The sequence below is a fragment of the Ascaphus truei genome, chromosome 4 (genome assembly GCF_040206685.1).
Source record: "Ascaphus truei isolate aAscTru1 chromosome 4, aAscTru1.hap1, whole genome shotgun sequence".
Classification (NCBI taxonomy): Eukaryota; Metazoa; Chordata; class Amphibia; order Anura; family Ascaphidae; genus Ascaphus; species Ascaphus truei.
Genome location: NC_134486.1, coordinates 75001238 through 75021576, shown reverse-complemented (window position 1 = coordinate 75021576; position 20339 = coordinate 75001238). Strand labels below are relative to the sequence as shown.

General features: G+C 45.1%; 1 protein-coding gene across 4 annotated transcripts in view; it reads left to right on the top strand.

Moving 5' to 3' along the window:
- Nucleotides 1-20339, top strand: part of TASP1 (taspase 1) — a 243041-nt gene that overhangs the window by 198550 nt on the left and 24152 nt on the right. For all 4 annotated transcript variants that reach the window (XM_075596056.1, XM_075596053.1, XM_075596057.1 and 1 more), the window contains 2 exons: nt 4072-4182; nt 4967-5040. In XM_075596056.1, the coding sequence (XP_075452171.1) occupies nt 4072-4182; nt 4967-5040 (185 nt within the window). The remainder of the gene's footprint in view (nt 1-4071; nt 4183-4966; nt 5041-20339) is intronic.

Here is a 20339-nt window from a genome sequence, read left to right as displayed (position 1 = left end):
ATCTGATTACATTGCAGAGTCCTATTGGCCTGGTGGACCGGTGAGATTTGGCAGCCATTTTGTTTCCTCTAGAGGGAGTTTTAAAACCGGTAACTACACTGGAAAGTAGGCTGTAGAACACAAGGGGGAGGGGAGGGGAGGGGGGAAGAAAGAGTGACATTGGAAGGAGTGGGTGACATGGGGAAGAGGGGCTAGAGTTACGTGGGAGCAGAGAGAGTAACATGAGGGAGAGGATGAAACCTCCGGTCAGCTGCTTAATACCAGTGTGCTCATAATTGCTGTACCACTTCTCTGCTTGCCTAGTGCTGAGCACACTAGTCATTAGCATGCTGTGAGAACAGCTTCCCGGAGGGAGCAGGCAGAAGCTCATATTCCTCACAGCAACGTTACTGCCCCCTCTGCACCGGGGTGTGTGTTTGTGTATATATATATATTTAGGCACTGTACCGTGTATTAGTGTCATTGGATGTAGCACTGAGCTCTGTCTGTGTTTCAGGTTCTGTCTCTGGTTTTAAATATATATATATATATATATATGTGTGTGTGTGTGTGTATATATGTGTATATATATATATATATATATATATATATATGTATTATATATATATATGTGTGTGTGTTTATATATGCGAACGGGGTCTGCCTTGTTGCGGCTTGCAAGCTTACAATGCTTTGGCCAAAGGGTTAAACTAAATGACCCTACTTCAAGAGAGTATATAAGTATTTTACTGTGTATTTTTGTCATTGAGATGTAGCATTGGGCTTCTGTGTTTATATATATATATATATATATATATATATATATATGTATGTGCCACGCTCAACTGCTCTCCTTTTTGACACTCATATACATATATATATTCTGTGGGGGCTCAGGGATTCCCATTAAGAGCTTACTGGGGTTGTGTGTGTTAATATAAATATATATATATATATATATATATATATATATATATATATATATATATATATATATATATAACACACACAACTATATATATATATATATATATATATATATATATATATATATATATAGTAGATGATAAAGAACAATAGGCACCCCGTCTGAAAAATCAATGAGATTGGTGCAAATCCTGTATGGTATAAATAGGCAATACGATACCGTGTGTAGACGAATATCAAAGGCAGCACTCCAGAAGGTTGTCAAAAATAATGTATTAAATTAACAAGACATCATTCCTATATAGATTTTGACTTTCTTCTCCTTCGCAGTCTGCATTGTCTTGCTATCGATATCTCAGCATTGACTGGGTCTCATTAAATCTGTCTCTTGGCTTCTCGTAAATTCCTCCAACTATTTATCTACATGGTGTTATGTGGTTGATTCATTTTACTGCATCGCAGTACCAGAGTACTGTATGTTGCAGTTGAGTGCCATGAGAAAATGAATTTAAATCAAAATGTACTATTATCGTTGTTGTGACATTTTTGTTACTTAAACTAAATATGTTACTGGTATCAGTATAAAGTAGTCAGTCTCTTCAGAATACAAACTTTTGTTTTCCATTATGTAAAACTTAAAAACAACACAAAATAGTACACTACCATCCATCCTGCCGCCAAAGCATGTTGCCTAGGTGTGACATTTGACGCCTTCCTACGCCATGGCTAAAATTTGACACTTCTTCCTCTGTAACATTATCAAGATCTGCCCTTTCCTCTGTCAATCTACTGCTAAAACTCTAATGCATACCTTTGTCCTTTCCCGTCTGGATTATTGTAACTTACTGCTTACGGCCCTCCCTGCCTCACAACTTTCTCCCCTGTAATCGATCCAAAATTAGGCTGCTAGAATAATGTAACTTTCTCCCAAAACAGGGTCTGCTCATCTCGTCCTTAAATCCCTCTCCATGTTTGGATCACCTACAAAGTTCTCCTCCATACCTTTTAAGTCTCTCCACTTATTTGCTCCTCCCTACATATTAGCTTTGATCTCGCGTTATGTCCCTGCTCGCCTCCTTCGCTCTGCTCATAAGGCTAGATCCCCAGCGCAGCCGACGGCGCATGCGGCCATGCACGGGCCTCTCACCAGCCCCTTACCTGCTCCCTGGCTGTCCCTAGTCCCTCCTCCCTCCCAGGCTCACTGCGCACTCTGACAGTCAGCCGGCAGGGGCTACAACCAGTTTGTGACCCCGAGCGGCGACGCGTCACGTGGTGTGGCAGGGAGCCAATCAGAGAGGCGGGGGAGCGGGAGCAAGGGGGTGGGGGAGAGTGTGAGGTGGGGGGGAGAAGTCTGCTGAGCTCCGTGTGTGGGGAGGGGGGGGGGCATAGGTTTATTTTTAGTTTGGCTGGCGTCGTGGCCCCGCCCCCTCGTCATGGCCACGTGCACACAGCCCGTTTTGGCCATGCCCCCCGTGCCTCAGAACGCCGCCTGCAGATCGCGTTATAGCGCTCTGCACACGCCGCCAGGTCGCAAGGCGGGCGTGCAGGCGCGTGCAATGGGGCATCAGCCTAACTGTCTCCTCTCCACGCCTTTCACCGCTACTACTCTAACCATAAACCTTTTTCCCTAACTGCCCCATACCTGTGGAACGCCCTCACACTCCATATGCATCAAGAACCTTCTCTCCCCACCTTTGTCAAACCTTAAAATTCGCCTTTCAAATTAAGCATTTCAATAGCCCGGACGCATGTCCATTGTCCTACACGCACAGTCGGTCCTACCAACCATTGTAACCAAGCACTTCCATCTACTACACTTATTCCCTCACCTGCGGCCTCTGTAAATCTCCCAATATACCACTTAGATTGTAAGCTCCTCGAGGCAGGGATTTCCTACCCTGTTGTCTGACTTTGTTTGTTGCATTTATTGTATTATAATTCCCTGTATTGTATGGTCTCTTTTGTAAAGCGCTGAGTATACTGTGGGCGCTATATAAATAAAGAGATACATACAGTATAGTGTGTGTGTACGCACAAATATTCTTTGGGTTTTATCATTTATTTTTTAACTCTTCCATGGTTAATGTGTGTGCAGTGTGTATTTTAATATATTACTGATTTATTACTCTCCACCAGTGGAGGGGCTGTAGAGGCAATTAGACATGCTCCTTTTTACCTGATCCCCTTCACAGTTATTATATAGTGAGCTCACATGTGTTTTTAAAGAGATTCTTGTAGCCTGAACTACACCCTCACTTCCAGTGATTCGTGTTTTTCATATACAGTATTACCATTATTCACGCCTCAGCATTACATTTGCCATAGGATGCAATGGCCTCCCCTGGAATACATGAGCAAATGAACATACTTGTGTAATTACTTTATAAGTGTATTACCATTGCAATGTGCTGTGCCTTCCATGACCAAAGTAATGCAGTGACAGATATAAAACAGATGCTATGTTTAAAAAATACAAATATATATTTTTTTATAATTTAGGACGATGACTTCGACTTTTGTTGTCTCTGTTTTATGTAATGTCCGTGGATCCTGCTCAACAAACAATGCATTCTCCTCTTTGTCTAGCTTGGGCCTGACTGGGATGCAGCAAGTCCCAGAAGGAAAAACTTAAGACATGGATTCTTTTTTTCAGGTCTCCGCAAAGAAGAAGAAAAAAAAAGCAGGGGCATATACTGTATTTATCAAGGCAAAAAAAGACTAATTCTCGGGCAAAACAACTGCACTAGATGTATCAAAGAAAAAAGGCCCATTGATATTAATAGGATTTTTTCTGTAATACATATGGGGCAGATTTGTGGCCCCAGAATGTGACCACTTTTGCGTTGTTACATATAAACCCCCGCAATTTTCAAAGAAACCAGAACGCTTTTTCCTGTTATTACATTTAGTAGGCCGTTTACTTGTTTGAAAAGTGGGACTGCCCCTTTCCAGATTGTTTGGTTTCATGGAAGGTAGAACACCCAAATGACATAAAGACAACTGTGAAAAGATTGTATTTCATACATACTATTATGCCGCGCAAAAGTAAAATTGTGCTTTCATGTTCAGGAAACAAATTGGCAATACGGTCTCAAGCCAAATACACTAAATAAGAAAGTCTATGTTTTAACATCTAATTGAATACAGACTTGTTATATTTTTCAGGCTCACCCTTCCTAGCTAATGAAGACAGCGTTCTTGGTGGAGTAATAGTACTTCGATCATGCAAGTGTTCATCAAAACCGGATTCAACAGATGATAAACAGGCCCTACTAGGTAAAATAATTTGCTAGTGGACATCAAATAAAAGATACTTGTATTTCTTGCTTAATGTTGTTGTACGTTATTGATGAAGCACAGGAGCTTCAGGAATAGATATTTATGCAAGTATGTACAGATGTATCAAGACTTAATACCTTAATCGCAGCACTGAAGGATTAACGTTGTGGGGGTTTCATTGAGAAGCATTGACACACCCCCACCCCCCCCGGCACATGATCGCGGCAGACACTGTCCCCAGCGCCACAGACGTTTGCTTGTTCGTCCGCGGTGCTGGGGTCAGAAGACTATAATGTTAAAATAATTAACTTGAGAGACAATTTAGAAATAAGTCAGGCAGATAGTATTTGTCACCTTCAGTGCATTAGGCTGCATCCCACAGTGACCGGTTTTCAGTTTCTTAAGTGAAAAAATTACTATTTACAACCTACTTTTAGTTTTGCAGCACCAAGTAATTACCGGCATTAGCAATTGTCCTATGTCACCTTATAGGAAGTGAAAATAGGAGCTTAACCAGTTCAACTGTTATACACCAAGTAACAATAACACAATATAAGAGTTTTGGTTCATAAGCCTTTCTTGGTCTCTGTGTTCTTGCTCACGTTGCCTTTTATCTTTTTCTTTTTATTCCATCCTTCTCTTCATTCTCATTAATTTCATTTATCACGTTGGTTTGCTAGGGTGGCTGCTGTGCACTGTAGTTGTTCAGCTTGTTTTGGGGAATACAGAGCTTGGTTTCAATATCCTATATCATTTATTTATTATTAATTTTACTTTGTAGTGGAGTTCCTGTGGAGTCATACAACAGAGAGCATGTGTGTTGGTTACATGTCGGCACAGGATGGCAAAGCCAAGGTAAGGATTTACAAGTTCAAGTTCTAATAATCTCAGCTACCTTGATTACAATGTTGTAAACATTACCAAATGTATTGTATTGCATTTTTATTTATAAAGCACCAACCACGTACACATAATCTGCGAGACATTATACAGGCATACCCCGCATTAACGTACGCAATGGGACCGGAGCATGAATGTAAAGCGAAAATGTACTTAAAGTGAAGCACTCCCTTTTCTCTACTTCTCAATGCATGTACTGTACTGCAATCGTCATATACGTGCATAACTGATGTAAATAACGTATGTGTAACAGGCTCTATAGTCTCCCTGCTTGCGCACAGCTTCGGTACAGGTAGGAAGCTGGTATTGCTGTTCAAGACGTGCTGCCGTTTGCTTATTGAACGATATGTCCTTACTCGCGAGTGTACTTAAAGTGAGTGTCCTTAAACCGGGGTATGCCTGTACAGGAAAGAATACTACAAATAGGAAAGAATGTGTTTCATCAACATACCTCTAACTCTATGAGACAAATTTAGTTTCTAGAATAGATGCTGAGATCAAAAGGGGTCCGCGACTTGAGCTACCGCTGGGGAAGTGTTTGGAGACTGACACCAAACAGTTTAAAGTTTGCTCTCTCTCTCTTTAGCTACAAGAATTCTGTGAGTTGTAATTATTTCTTTACAAACTGTTTTATTACAGATTTGAAAGAGGTAAGGGTTCAGAAAAAGAAAATCCCAGCATGCACATATATACGGATTTAGCAAGACTTACTGTTCTGGGTGCCGCAAAAAAAACTAAGTGTCAATTCCCGGCATTTATTTGCAAACTGCAGCCCCCATGCGACTCTCTTATGGCTAATGAGTATCTTAGGCGAAGATATTCAATGCGCCACCTGCCGGATACACATACTGAACTGCAATTACATGAACAGCCGCATAAATAATTCTGCCGGCTGACCGTAGCCGAGCTGCGGACAACAAAGTGCTCACGCGGCTGTAATCTCGCATCCCACTGCAGACACGGGGACACCAAACAAATCAGACTGCTGTCCAGGTGCTGGGGAAGGTGGGGACAGACCAGGGATGCAGCAGCAGCACTCCAACTTTCCATGTTCCTGTTCTATCCCTTAGAAGAAATATTAACCTGGAGTTGGCTCCTAAATCTGTCCTCTTCCATTATCATCCTAGGCTAATGACGTGACGGAATTCAAAACTGCTTGAACTACACCCAAACATATTGGAAATGTAGACAAAAAGCAAACAGGGTCTGAAGCGTCATAGTGGTTAGAAGGGAAATGGGCAGATTAGAAGGGTCACGTGGCACTTATTTGGCAGCTTTTTTCTTGTTTCTGTAGTAGAGTTTGTTGCTTAATTTCCCAATTGACATCACCAAAGTGATACTCAGACACATCTCTTAAAAAGCTGTACATTTTTTGTCCAGTTGAGCTCAAAATGCCAAAATCCTACCTTTTATAACTTTACCAGGAAAGTTCTCACTTTTTATGGCGCATCATTAATTTTAAAATCTTCATCCTCTTCCACAACTTATAGCTTCTCTTTCATTGCGTTTAAAAAGATATCCAGTAATTCCACATCAAGCATGTGTATGTGTATTTTTCTTTGTGACAAATTCTCCCTCTAAGTATGTTTGCTTTATCACATGGTTCTGCTGACTGAGTATAAGGCCTCGTCCAGGGTGAAGGGAAGAGCAGAGCGAGCGAGCTGGCGCTCATGCACAGTGACGTCACGTGTACCCCCGCGCTCTCTCCACCCGCACTCTCTCTCTCCCCCCGCTCTCTCTCTCGCCCCCCCCACCACTCCGTTTGCCCCCCCACCACTCCGTTTGCCCCCCCCACCACTCCGTTTGCCCCCCCCCACCACTCCGTTTGCCCCCCCAACACTCCGTTTGCCCCCCCCACCACTCCGTTTGCCCCCCACCACTCCGTTTGCCCCCCACCAATCCATTTGCCCCCCCACCTCTCCGTTTGCCCCCCCACCTCTCCGTTTGCCCCCCCATCACTCCGTTTGCCCCCCCACCACTCCGTTTGCCCCCCCACCACTCCGTTTGCCCCCCCACCACTCCGTTTGCCCCCCACCACTACGTTTGCCCCCCCACCACCACTTTGTTTGCCCCCCCACCACCACTTTGTTTGCCCCCCACCACCACTTTGTTTGCCCCCCCCCACCACCACTTTGTTTTCCCCCCCCAACACCACTTTGTTTGCCCCCCACCACCACCACTTTGTTTGCCCCCCACCACCACCACTTTGTTTGCCCCCCACCACCACCACTTTGTTTGCCCCCCCACCACCACTTTGTTTGCCCCACCCACCACCACCACTTTGTTTGCCCCCCCCACCACCACCACCACCACTTTGTTTGCCCCCCCCACCACCACCACCACTTTGTTTGCCCCCCCCCCCACCACCACCACTTTGTTTGCCCCCCCCACCACCACCACTTTGTTTGCCCCCCCCACCACCACTTTGTTTGCCCCCCCCACCACCACTTTGTTTCCCCCCCCACCACCACTTTGTTTCCCCCCCCACCACCACTTTGTTTCCCCCCCCACCACCACTTTGTTTCCCCCCCCCACCACTTTGTTCCCCCCCCACCACCACTTTGTTCCCCCCCCCCCACCACCACTTTGTTTCCCCCACCACCACCACTTTGTTCCCCCCCCACCACCACTTTGTTCCCCCCCCCACCACCACTTTGTTTGCCCCCCTACCACCACTTTGTTTGCCCCCCCACCACCACTTTGTTTGCCCCCCCACCACCACTTTGTTTGCCCCCCCCACCACCACCACTTTGTTTGCCCCCCCACCACCACTTTGTTTGCCCCCCCCACCACCACCACTTTGTTTGCCCCCCCCCACCACCACCACCACTTTGTTTGCCCCCCCCACCACCACCACTTTGTTTGCCCCCCCCACCACCACCACTTTGTTTGCCCCCCCCCACCACCACCACTTTGTTTGCCCCCCCACCACCACTTTGTTTGCCCCCCCCACCACCACTTTGTTTCCCCCCCCACCACCACCACTTTGTTTCCCCCCCCCCACCACCACTTTGTTTTCCCCCCCCCCACCACCACTTTGTTTCCCCCCCCCACCACCACTTTGTTTCCCCCACCACCACCACTTTGTTCCCCCCCCACCACCACTTTGTTCCCCCCCCACCACCACTTTGTTCCCCCCCCCACCACTTTGTTTGCCCCCCCACCACCACTTTGTTTGCCCCCCCCCACCACCACTTTGTTTGCCCCCCCCACCACCACTTTGTTTGCCCCCCCACCACCACTTTGTTTGCCCCCCCCACCACCACCACTTTGTTTGCCCCCCCACCACCACTTTGTTTGCCCCCCCACCACCACTTTGTTTGCCCCCCCCCACCACCACTTTGTTTGCCCCCCCACCACCACTTTGTTTGCCCCCCCACCACCACCACTTTGTTTGCCCCCCCCCACCACCACCACTTTGTTTGCCCCCCCACCACCACTTTGTTTGCCCCCCCACCACCACTTTGTTTGCCCCCCCCACCACCACTTTGTTTGCCCCCCCCCACCACCACTTTGTTTGCCCCCCCCACCACCACTTTGTTTGCCCCCCCCCACCACCACTTTGTTTGCCCCCCCCCACCACCACTTTGTTTGCCCCCCCACCACCACATTGTTTGCCCCCCCCACCACCACTTTGTTTGCCCCCCCCCACCACCACTTTGTTTGCCCCCCCCACCACCACTTTGTTTGCCCCCCCCCACCACCACTTTGTTTGCCCCCCCTCCACCACCACTTTGTTTGCCCCCCTCCACCACCACTTTGTTTGCCCCCCTCCACCACCACTTTGTTTGCCCCCCCCCCCCCCCCACCACCACTTTGTTTGCCCCCCCCCCACCACCACTTTGTTTGCCCCCCCCCACCACCACTTTGTTTGCCCCCCCCCACCACCACTTTGTTTGCCCCCCCCACCACCACCACTTTGTTTGCCCCCCCCCCACCACCACTTTGTTTGCCCCCCCCACCACCACTTTGTTTGCCCCCCCCCACCACCACTTTGTTTGCCCCCCCCCACCACCACTTTGTTTGCCCCCCCCCCCACCACTTTGTTTGCCCCCCCCCCACCACCACTTTGTTTGCCCCCCCACCACCACTTTGTTTGCCCCCCCCACCACCACTTTGTTTGCCCCCCTCCACCACCACTTTGTTTGCCCCCCTCCACCACCACTTTGTTTGCCCCCCTCCACCACCACTTTGTTTGCCCCCCCCACCACCACTTTGTTTGCCCCCCCCACCACCACTTTGTTTGCCCCCCCCACCACCACTTTGTTTGCCCCCCCCCCACCACCACCACTTTGTTTGCCCCCCCCCCCCCACCACCACCACTTTGTTTGCCCCCCCCACCACCACTTTGTTTGCCCCCCCCCACCACCACTTTGTTTGCCCCCCCCCACCACCACTTTGTTTGCCCCCCCACCACCACTTTGTTTGCCCCCCCCCACCACCACTTTGTTTGCCCCCCCACCACCACTTTGTTTGCCCCCCCCACCACCACTTTGTTTGCCCCCCCCACCACCACTTTGTTTGCCCCCCCCCATCACCACTTTGTTTGCCCCCCCCCCACCACCACTTTGTTTGCCCCCCCCCCACCACCACTTTGTTTGCCCCCCCACCACCACTTTGTTTGCCCCCCCCACCACCACTTTGTTTGCCCCCCCCACCACCACTTTGTTTGCCCCCCCCCCACCACCACTTTGTTTGCCCCCCCCCACCACCACTTTGTTTGCCCCCCCCCACCACCACTTTGTTTGCCCCCCCCCCACCACCACTTTGTTTGCCCCCCCCCACCACCACTTTGTTTGCCCCCCCCCACCACCACTTTGTTTGCCCCCCCCACCACCACTTTGTTTGCCCCCCCCACCACCACTTTGTTTGCCCCTCCCACCACCAGGAAGTGAGCCTCTCTCTGGCCCTCATTTCCATAAGCTGCTGCTGGCCTTTAAATAGCAGTTGCTCCCTATCAGTGCTTGTGCAAAGTACTCTATACGTTGTTCTGCTTGAGCCCTGTCTTTGCCTCTGTGTTTACCTGCTTGGGCTTGACCTCTGCCTGGACCTGACCACACCTGCCTGCCGCCTGCCGCCTGCCGCCTGCCTCGACCACAGAATTGGACTTGACTACCTCTGCATCTCAGGCCTCAGATCCCAGGCCAAGGTCGGTGTACTACTCCCTACCACTGCCCTGCGGGTTCATATCCTGTCTTGCAGTCAGCAACGTTACACTGAGACTACCAAACATGTCTGAGAGCTAGTTCTCTCTTGCAGTTTATTAATGACTTGTGAAGTAGCGGCCTAAACACTTTCCATTGCCAGTTTGTCATAGGAAACACACACTTTCTTCTGAATTTTCTGCTGCAAACCTCCCCTCCACTGGTAGCAAAGCTGAGATACTAAAACACGAACAGTTATCTCCAATCCTTCAGTCTCTCTCTTTTTATCCAGAAGTATCCCTAGCTGGGCTTACCTTTGTATTTTTTGATTGTTACCCTTTGGTAATATTAGCATTCATGATGCCAAGATCAAGCAAGTAAACTTTCAACAGCAGTGATGTAACTATGGAATGTCAGGCCCTGGTGCAAGTTGATTGGAACCAAGTGACCAACAGAGAATGGACCCCCTTAAAGTCATAGGCTCATAGTGCATTGCACCTGCTGCTCTGGCTATTGTTCCTCCACTTTCCAACAGCTCTTATCAGTGCCTGAGCTTGGATGCTCTTTGCAGTGTGCTGGTAGCATTTGCAATTTAAATGCTGTTTTTTTTGTCCTAGTTCACACTCGCTTGGCTAAACAAATTCTGGCATTCATCATGCACTGAAGTGCTTACCCAAGCCTGCAAAGCGCATTATCGTCTCATCCTTAAACATTCCTATGGTTAAATCAGCGAGGCTGTGTCGCCTGTCATATGCCATAATCACCTGCGATATAATGGGAATGTCCCCCAGATAATTTAAAAAATAGTTTCCTCTTGAATAGCCTCATCTCAGGGAGCGGCTTCAGGAGTTGAGTGAACATAGAACCCATTCTAGATAAACTACACAAACGGGTATCCCGCTAAGCTTAACAATAAAAATATTTTCCTCAGCGAAGTAGGACAGAAAAAAGATTGTCACGTAAAGTAGATGGAGTCATATATAGGAAGGGGCAACCTACATAGTTTTTGTCCTACCATTGGTACCTACCGCCATGATAGGCATTAAGGAAATCTATTTACATGTCAGCAATGTGGGATTGCCCCTTTTAAGACAGATGTTGAAACTGCACTTAGAAACATATATGAATCTTAGTATTTAGTTTTCTGTCAGTGCCTACAGGCTGTAGAAAAAAAAATCTGTTTTATTTTTTTCTTGACTTAAATTAGAATATTACTCTTAAGGACTCATATTTCGTTGCACTGCAACCTGCCGAAAATTCCTAGTCTGTGGGAGGTTTTGGCAGATAGCTGTGTTATCAGCTGGTTCAGAGCTTATTCAATAAGCGTTTTCGTATGTTCGAACTGTATTGCTGTATTGCTGATTTAGAAGAGTTTTTCTCTTGCTCGCATTGCTTATATTGCACATTAAAAGCACTGCACATCTTTTAATATAACAATGGAGACTATAACAGCTGTGTTGTTTGAATACTACAGTTTACAATATTGCAGATAGTGGCCCTTTTAATGTAATTCAGACACTGTTTGTTATTTAAAAAATAAACTCACATTCTGATCATTTCTATACATACATTGTGGCATATCAGTCTAGTTCATGGTGAATGACTGTTTTATCTGTTTATTTATGATGTTACACTGTATGCAGAGAATCTGGTTTATTTTATTTTTTTAGCATATTTGAATTTTTTAATGTACTGTTTTTAAAGTAAATTATACTAATGCTGCATATATTTACAATTTTGTAGTCACAAATATTGATGTATGCTACAGTATAGTGAATTTCACATTTATACATCTTTGTTTAATTTATTTGGAGGAAATTTGTACCTTTTGGAAAATACCCTTTATAAAAGTGAAGATGCATGTTTTGGTTATAAATTTATTAAACACGTTCTCTCAACCGATTCTATATAATAATAATAGCATGTTTTTGTATAGCGCAGCTAGTTCTATGTTGCGCTTTACAGAGACATTTGAGCCTATACTGTATGTTCCAGAACTGTCTACAAATATGAGAGATGGTGTGTTGAGTGTTCTTTCATGTAAAGTTCCTTTTGAACAAAAATCTAAGGCTAACCTCCCTAAACATAATGATCCTAGTTTTACTAATTAAATGGCTTTGTTTTCTGATAGTTTTCATTGATTGTCTTTAAGATACTACAACCTGATTATTTAGGAGAATCACCTAGGAAAGCCAAAGAGACAGTATTGAGTAGTTTTTGATGGTACAGTCTTGGCACTGGCAATACAGCAAAAGAAAGTCTTGGAAAGCTTTAATCTTTAAATGTTAGGATTTTTCAAAGGCCCAATTAAATCCTTAATAGTAATTTCATCCCTTGGCAAAAAAAACAAAGGAGCAGTAAGCAAACCACATACTGGTGATTTGCTTCTAAAGCAGTATCCCATCTATAGTGCATTTAGAGATACATTCATGTAATAATGTAACCTTGTTCAGTAATCTAATTTCGTTTAATTAAAGAGGTAGTCTTCTTGCTTTAGCTTCTGTAGTTTCTATATAGAGATCAACGAGTTTGAGGAGGCAAAATCTGAGCTTTTCTGAACTCCCATGGTTCAGAATGATCTGAACAGCCGCTAGGCCCCCAGTGGTCAAACCCATCTTCCTTTTGTCTTCTGGGTCAGAGGTAATACCCTCCCTACAATTACTCTCGGCACCTCACATGTAGGCTAACTCCCGATCCCTGGCTCCTTCCAAGCAGCTTCTCTCACTCCGCTCGTGTAGGCTCACTCTCCACTTCGATCCCCAGCCGATTTTAAGCTCCCTACTATTGCTCAGCTCCTTCCTGTAGTCCCCCCTACCTTGTTATTCTCACCCCTGCACATCCCCACAGTCATTTCCCCATCCCTTACTACACTTCCCCCCCATAATCACCCACTACACACGCACCCTCATCTATTCTCGCACATCCCCCATTATCCCTGATACACATATATGAAGAACTTCTGAAGATTGTAGTTGACAGTACAGAATAAACTGAGAGGAAACGCTAACAAAAAACAGGATATGAAAATGTCAAATGAGAGAAATTACTGGAGAGATGACTAGAAATGAAGCAATCCCGAGATGCAAGAATAAAATATGCAGAGCTGTGCAAGACGATCCGCAAACGTATAACTGAAGATGTAAGAAAATGTAACTGTTATATGGTGAGAAAGACTATCAAAGATAAAAGCTTAAAGAAGACGAAACAGTGACTTATGATTGGGAAGAAGCAAACCATTGCACTCAAACAAGACGATGGATCAACAATAAAAGACTATGCACTTATCATAAAGAGAGTTGGGGATTTCTACATGAAATTGTACAAGAACACAGATGACACGGGACATAATCCAGCAGAGAGAGAGTGAGTGAGAAGAAACCACCAGTGATGTACTAAGCATCCTTCCAGAAGAAGTGGCAAGGGCAATAAAATCAATGAAGATTAAGAAGTCGAACACTGTCTACTTTGATCGGCAAGTAACAATGGGTGGGGAACCTTTTGAATGAAATCAACAGAAGAATAAAGATTGGATGGAGCACATTTGGAAGAAATAAGATAATATTTAAAAGGAACGTTCCAGTGTACATCAAAAGGAAAGTTTTGAACCTCCTGTACTCACATATGGATGTGAAATTTGGATCCTAAATACAAAGATAATTCAGCGGCTTCAAACAACTCAAAGAAGTATGGATAGATGTACTGTATCCTAGGTATTACCCAAAGAGACTGGAAAAAGAATGAATGGGTTAGAAACCAAACAAAAGTCTGTGACATCATCACATGGGTGAAGAAATTATAATGGCATTCCAAGTTTCAGTGGGGGGAGGGGCGTCCTCCCCCTATCGGTGCAAAGGTTCCTTGTGAGTCCTGATAGGTCAATATAGACCGCAGGTACGTGGCTGAGCGAGAGCAAATGCACAGAATACCCATTTAGCTTAACAAACCCCAAGTCGTGCAGCAGGGGAGCCCAGGACTACCCCGCTTGCACCGAAAGGAGAGGTGAAGGGCCTCATTGAAGCTTGCCCTAAGGCTGAAGTAGGGTAATGCCCTGCAGAACACCAAGTATGCCACGCTGCAAGAAAAAAACGTGGTTATAGTATCAAATCATCCAAGTTCATAGTCATCTTAACATCGGAGGGTGACTTTACGTCAAGAAACAGTTGAATGATAAGTGCTCATTAAGCCCCCGGGAGACAACGGTGTCCAAATAATAAATTCATCTGCTCTCACGTTGCACCAGTAATTGAGATCAATTGCTGCCCCGTTTGGGAGCTGGGACATGGTCAATGATGGTGTCTGAAGGTTGGGAGTTGGTGATCTGCATTTAAGAAATGTGTAGCTACCAGTTGATCAGTCTTTTTGTCTCTTAATACTGTTCTTGTAGCAGAGTTGCGCAAGGCCATTCTGTCTTTAAACATCCTTTAAGCCTTTCCAGCATAATGAAGTCCGCAAATTATAACATAGAGTCATACTGCGATGTGCATGTCAAGTGATGTCTAATTTCTATAGCATTGTTGTTATGTGGATGTTTAAAGCAGGGGTGCGCAAACTTACCTTCCTGTGCCCCCCTTTCTCCTGCCCCCCGCGCGCGGCACCCGGTGTCAAATTACGTTACGGGATCTTGTGATGTCACGTTGCCATTGCAACGTGATGTCACATGACCCCGCAGCGTTATTTGACGCCGGTTGCCATGGAGACGCGGCGTTGGAACAAAGGTAAGTAAACCAGTTAGAGGCCTGAAGCGATCCCCGGCATTTATTTAAAATGCCTTGGAGGAAGAGCGGGACCTCTAACACCCGTGCCCCCCCAGACAATCTAGCGCCCTCTACTTTGCGTACCGCTGGTTTAAAGGATTGGCCGGTGATCATGTGTCTGCATGTAGTGCAATTCACATACTTGAAGCAGCCAAGGGTCAGTGGTGCAAAAAATGCAATGTTATCCGAAGGGTGATCAGTTTTCACTTGTATGTCTCTAAGGTTCCTCCGGTAACTTTAGAAGTGGTTTGGTATGTAGAGCAACAGGCAGTGTTTGATCAGTGGCTAGAATTCACCAATTGTCCTGGGTAGCCGATTGGATGAAACCAAACATAGACGTGTATCTGATTACTATATGGAACCGAGTTGGCAGTTTATTTCCAACGGAGTCTTTCATCAGAGGGTGCGAGGTAGAGATTCTGTACCCTGCACATGCTTTGATGGACTTCCCTCTCTTTGTATCCCTTCTCCAGGAACCGATCCCCCATGGATTGTAATTCTATCTTAAATAGCTGAGTTCTGTATTCATAAAGTCCTTGCACACTGATGTTGTTTGTGTTGGTTGCTAGACAACCATAGCAGAGGTGAGCAGCAGCTTTCCAGCCTGCTCTTTTTTGTGCACAGTGTTTGGGGGGGGGGGGGGGGGGAGGATGTATAATGTTTTTTTATTGTCACTGTCTTGAGAAAGCCTCTGCAGTGTGCTGAAACACTGACCTGTCCTAAATAAACCTTTTAACACATTTTTGACTAAAGCAGCACTTCAGGTGCATTTCTTGCTTATTTTTTTGTTGTTGATGTAAATTTATACGATTGAAGCAGAGGGCCTCCTGAGCCGAACTAAGTTACTTTCAGCTCCTGAGATCCCCTGCTTCCTGAGATACTTACCTCCATAGGGGATGTGTGGCTAACATAATGGCGTCTTTAAATGTCCCGCGTCTTGCGGGACAATAGGTAGCCCTGACATCATCCCTTGCCCAGGTGACGAGACATTTAAACATGGAGATTCCGGCACGTGTCTCTGGAAGCAGGGGTCTCTCTCTTCTCTCCCCCCTCCCCCCCTCACCTCTCTCTCTCATTGTGTGTGTGTGTGTGTGTGTGTGTATACACATACATACACATACATACACATACATACATACATATATAATATATGTATGTATGTATGTGTATGTATGTGTATATATACACACACACACACACACACACACACACGTATTTTAAAGCCTATACCGAGGAAATGTTTTGCTAGCCTGTTTGATAGAGAACAGGATAAACAGCCATTCCATTGTATGTTCTAATTAACTTTATTTAGGAGGTTATGCATTAAACTGCTACAGTGCTGATCGTGGCACTATCATGCAAATTCCCATAGACTTTTGTGAGATAGTGCCCTAATCTGCACCATCACAGTTTAATAAATAACCCCCTTAATGCCCTAGGTTTTTAGAAATGTGATGCCATTCGCGCCCAATTTCAAGTTTTGAAATAGTGTTGGGCAGAGAACGTTGTTTGTCAGCCTAGCACAGATGGGGCTGGGCGCTGCATTATCCCATGCTGAGCTGTAAGGTCAGTGCTGCAGCTCATGAAGCTTGCCTACTTCACAGTTGTATCTTTTGACATCTGGTGCACATTGTTTTCATATTGCTGCTAAATTCTCCAGCTAGTAATCTTGATTGGGATGACAGAAACAGCTGCTCCTCTCTGCCCCCTTTTAAAATGATGTTTTTGACCTTCCTTGAAGGGAGTTAATCCCTCTCCCTTTATCCTTTCTCTGAGCCTGTGTTGTTAGAAGCGGTTTCCAGTGTAAACCCGCACATGCCCCTGACTGATGCTTTGTCGATCAAAAAGAAATAATCTGTACTGTTATAAGAATAGGAATTTCTGGTATATTGCAAGCAAGAATGGATTGTGCAGGTTCTGCGAGTAGCAAGGGGAAGATATGTTTCTGTTTATTAGGCTTTGCTATGCAGTTGGATTGATTTGCTTTCATGCCAATTTAGAGTGACTACTTGATTATGAACTCAGAGGCTGCATCTTCTCCGATTTGTTGTTCTCAAAGAAGCAGAGGTACCAAGTCCTTTTCTTTTATGTAAAACTTTCTTTCCACGCAGAACTTGATTTCTTTCCTGTGTGGCCTCATAAAAGGGAATGCTCGTTAAACTGCCATCGAGCCAATGGGGAACAATCGCACGGAAACTCCCATTGACGTGCACCAAAAGGCATAATGCCTATATAATGACTAACCCCCATACTCTCCAAGGTGAATGTCACCTATTTCAGTGGCTGAGCTACTGTAGTAATATGAGTGCTTTTTTTTTTTGTCTTGGGGAAATTAATATCTATGTTGTTATGACACCAAACATAGATTGTAAATTAAAGTTTACGTTCATTTTGAGTATACATTCCAGGCACTGCCAGAGTGACAACAAAAAATAGCACAATTAACCCACATGAAATTATTGTGAAATCCTCAAAAACATTTTTTTTTAATAATATTTGTAGGGGTCACATAAAATGGTTTTCCAAGCTGTACTCTGCTCAAAGCTTAGGATGTAACTATATACAGTCTGAAGCGCCCGTTTGGGCTGTTCTAGTCAGAAAATCCCTGTTGATTTCAGTGGGGAGTTTTGACCAAAAATGGCTTGCATGCCCACCGGACAATGTAGAACAGGCCTGCACAACTCCAGCCCTCGAGGGCCGCAAACAGGACAGGTTTCAGGATATCCCTAAATCAGCACAGCTCTCAATTATAATTGAGCCAGCTGTGCTGAAGTAGGGATATCCTAAAAACCTGGCCTGTTTGCAGCCCTCGAGGACTGGAGTTGTGCAGGCCTGATGTAGAATAAGGCTCCAAGTCATAGCCATTACTGCGGCACCCTTAATTACGTGTATTCTCTGTCCAAGTAGTATGCTAATACTGTATGCCTCTTAATTTTTGCAATGTTTCCTCATTAAGAGCATTATAAAACAAGCTGTAAGTATAAAAGGGCTGTAAGATGTCTTCTGCCATTGGAATGTGTTATTTTTTTTTTTTTAGCATAGCGCCGCCTGGTAAACATGGGCCAAAAAGGAGTTCATTCATTTTCGCAACACTGTTATTAAGAGGCACTGCTACTAATTGTTGGAGGGGATATTGCAAAGTTAATTTGATTCAAAGTTTTGAAATGAGAATAATCCTATTGATTATTCTCCTACTGAGATTTATAAATAAGAAATATGTTTGCTAACATATGAAGTCCAATGTATTGCAGACTCATTCTGCAGTCGGGGGATTTAATATCGTGATTCGATTAATCAGAGCACCAAAAGTATTATCTGTAAATACAAGACAGCTATTTCATGTGTTTTGTTTTCTATTGCTTTGTTTTTTTTATCCCTTTCATAATTCATAGGCTTTCTGTGGTCACTTTTCATTCCAAGCAAATCCTTTAATGTGCAGCATTATAGTTAGACCTTTTGTTTTATTAGGTTAGCTGTGCTATTTAGATTTTAACATACCGTTTATCTTCATCACCTCAGTTGTACTCGTCTTTGTTTAGCTGTTAAATGTTACAGGTACATAGGAAATGTCCATCTGAAGAGAATTTAAATCGTACCATATTCACTGCTACGTCCAAAGCAGCCAAAATACTGTATATAGTTTTCGCCAGGACATTTAGGCTGCGGGCATAGCACTGACCCGCGCTCACGCTTGGCAGTGAGCCCGTGCAGCCACAATGAGAGCGGCTTTAGCAGGGGCTCGCGCACGCTTCCGCAGGTGTGCGGAAGTGTAGCCGACACATTTTTTTTAGTTTAAGTGCTCACGGGAGCGCAGGGTCGGTCACATGAGAGGTTCGCCCAATGAGGGCGAACCAGCTCCATGACGTCACTGGCCCTCCCCCCGACATGCCCCCGGATGGCGCGCGAACTAAGGCCAGGGAAAGCACCCGCTTTCCCTCAGCCTCTGCGCGCCTCCGCACGCCTCCGCATGACTGAAGTCTCTATGGACTCAGCCTTACATATCAAAAATGATCAGAACACGTTTGTGCTGCTCCAAGAGAAGTAATAAGTAATACATTTTCATTGCCTCTCAAATACTTAGTGTCAGAAATAAAAGTATACTCCTGCCTCGTAAGGGAAAAAAATTCAGAATATCCCAATTTATTTTACATTTAATTTTGTATAACACCGGTAGTCAGGGTTGCCACCTGATGTTGAATTCTAACCCAGAGACTTTTTCCAATTCAATTTCAAGAAATTTAATCACATATTCGTAGACGTGATATTAGTTGGGGCCCCCCCTGCATGATGTAATCCTAATCACATGGGGGGAAAAAAAACCCTGTTATTAATCGGTATACAATATAAATGTGAATACAAATACTTAAACATACTTGCATATTTCATCGTTTTTAAAACAGCAAAACATGACAAATGTTATATGGGGGTTTTAAATAAATCAGTGTAGTAGTATAAGATAATACTGACTGCAATTTTTTTTCTCTCGCCCACTCTCCTCGTCTTCTCTCTTTCACCACACTCCTCATCCCCTCTCTCACCTCCCTCCTTATCCTCTCTCTCACACCCCTTCTTTTACCCCCTCATCTCCTCCTATCACCCCCTCATCTCCTCCTCCTCATTATCTTACCCCATCCAGCTCCTCTACCCCCTTGTTCTGTTCAGCCGCTCCTCCGTCCTCTTCTCCCGCTGCTGCCGCCGCCCCCGACCACAGTTTTGGAACCCCTGGAGTAGATACTCAAAGTTTTTTTGCAAATAAAAATATACAAAATCTGTTTCGCCCCCAGAGATTTCAAATCTAAACCCGTAGCCTGGAGATACTTAACCGAAACCATAGTCTCTGCGTCAAACCCAGAGTGGTGGCAACCTTGCCTGTAGTGTAGGCATACATTTTTAAAACTGATTTAAATTGGCTGCAGAAATATGATCTTTGTAGGAAATCAGTATGCAATGCCTTTTATTAGACTATGGTTTAGCACTTGGGTCTGCAACCTCTCAAGGAAGTAGAGCCATTTTTATTAAAAAAAATGTCTTTCTTCGAGATATTCAAAGAGCCGCAACACATGCATGAATATTACATCCCCACAAACACATACATATACCGTACACACACTAAGAGATATATACTGTAAAAGCATTAACATAGAGCAAAATATGTGGGGGAATACAATGCATTTCACAATAAGTCCCTTTATTTCGTTTTTTTCCATTGTTTTTCTGTGCAAGACGTCGGCTTGCGCCGGAAGTTGTGACACACACTTCCAGCGCGCACCGGCATGAGAGCCCGGTGTGGGACAGGACAGGAGAGAGTCAGGCAAGCAGCTGGGGAGATGTCGAGCTCGGCGGCAACTAGAGGCCC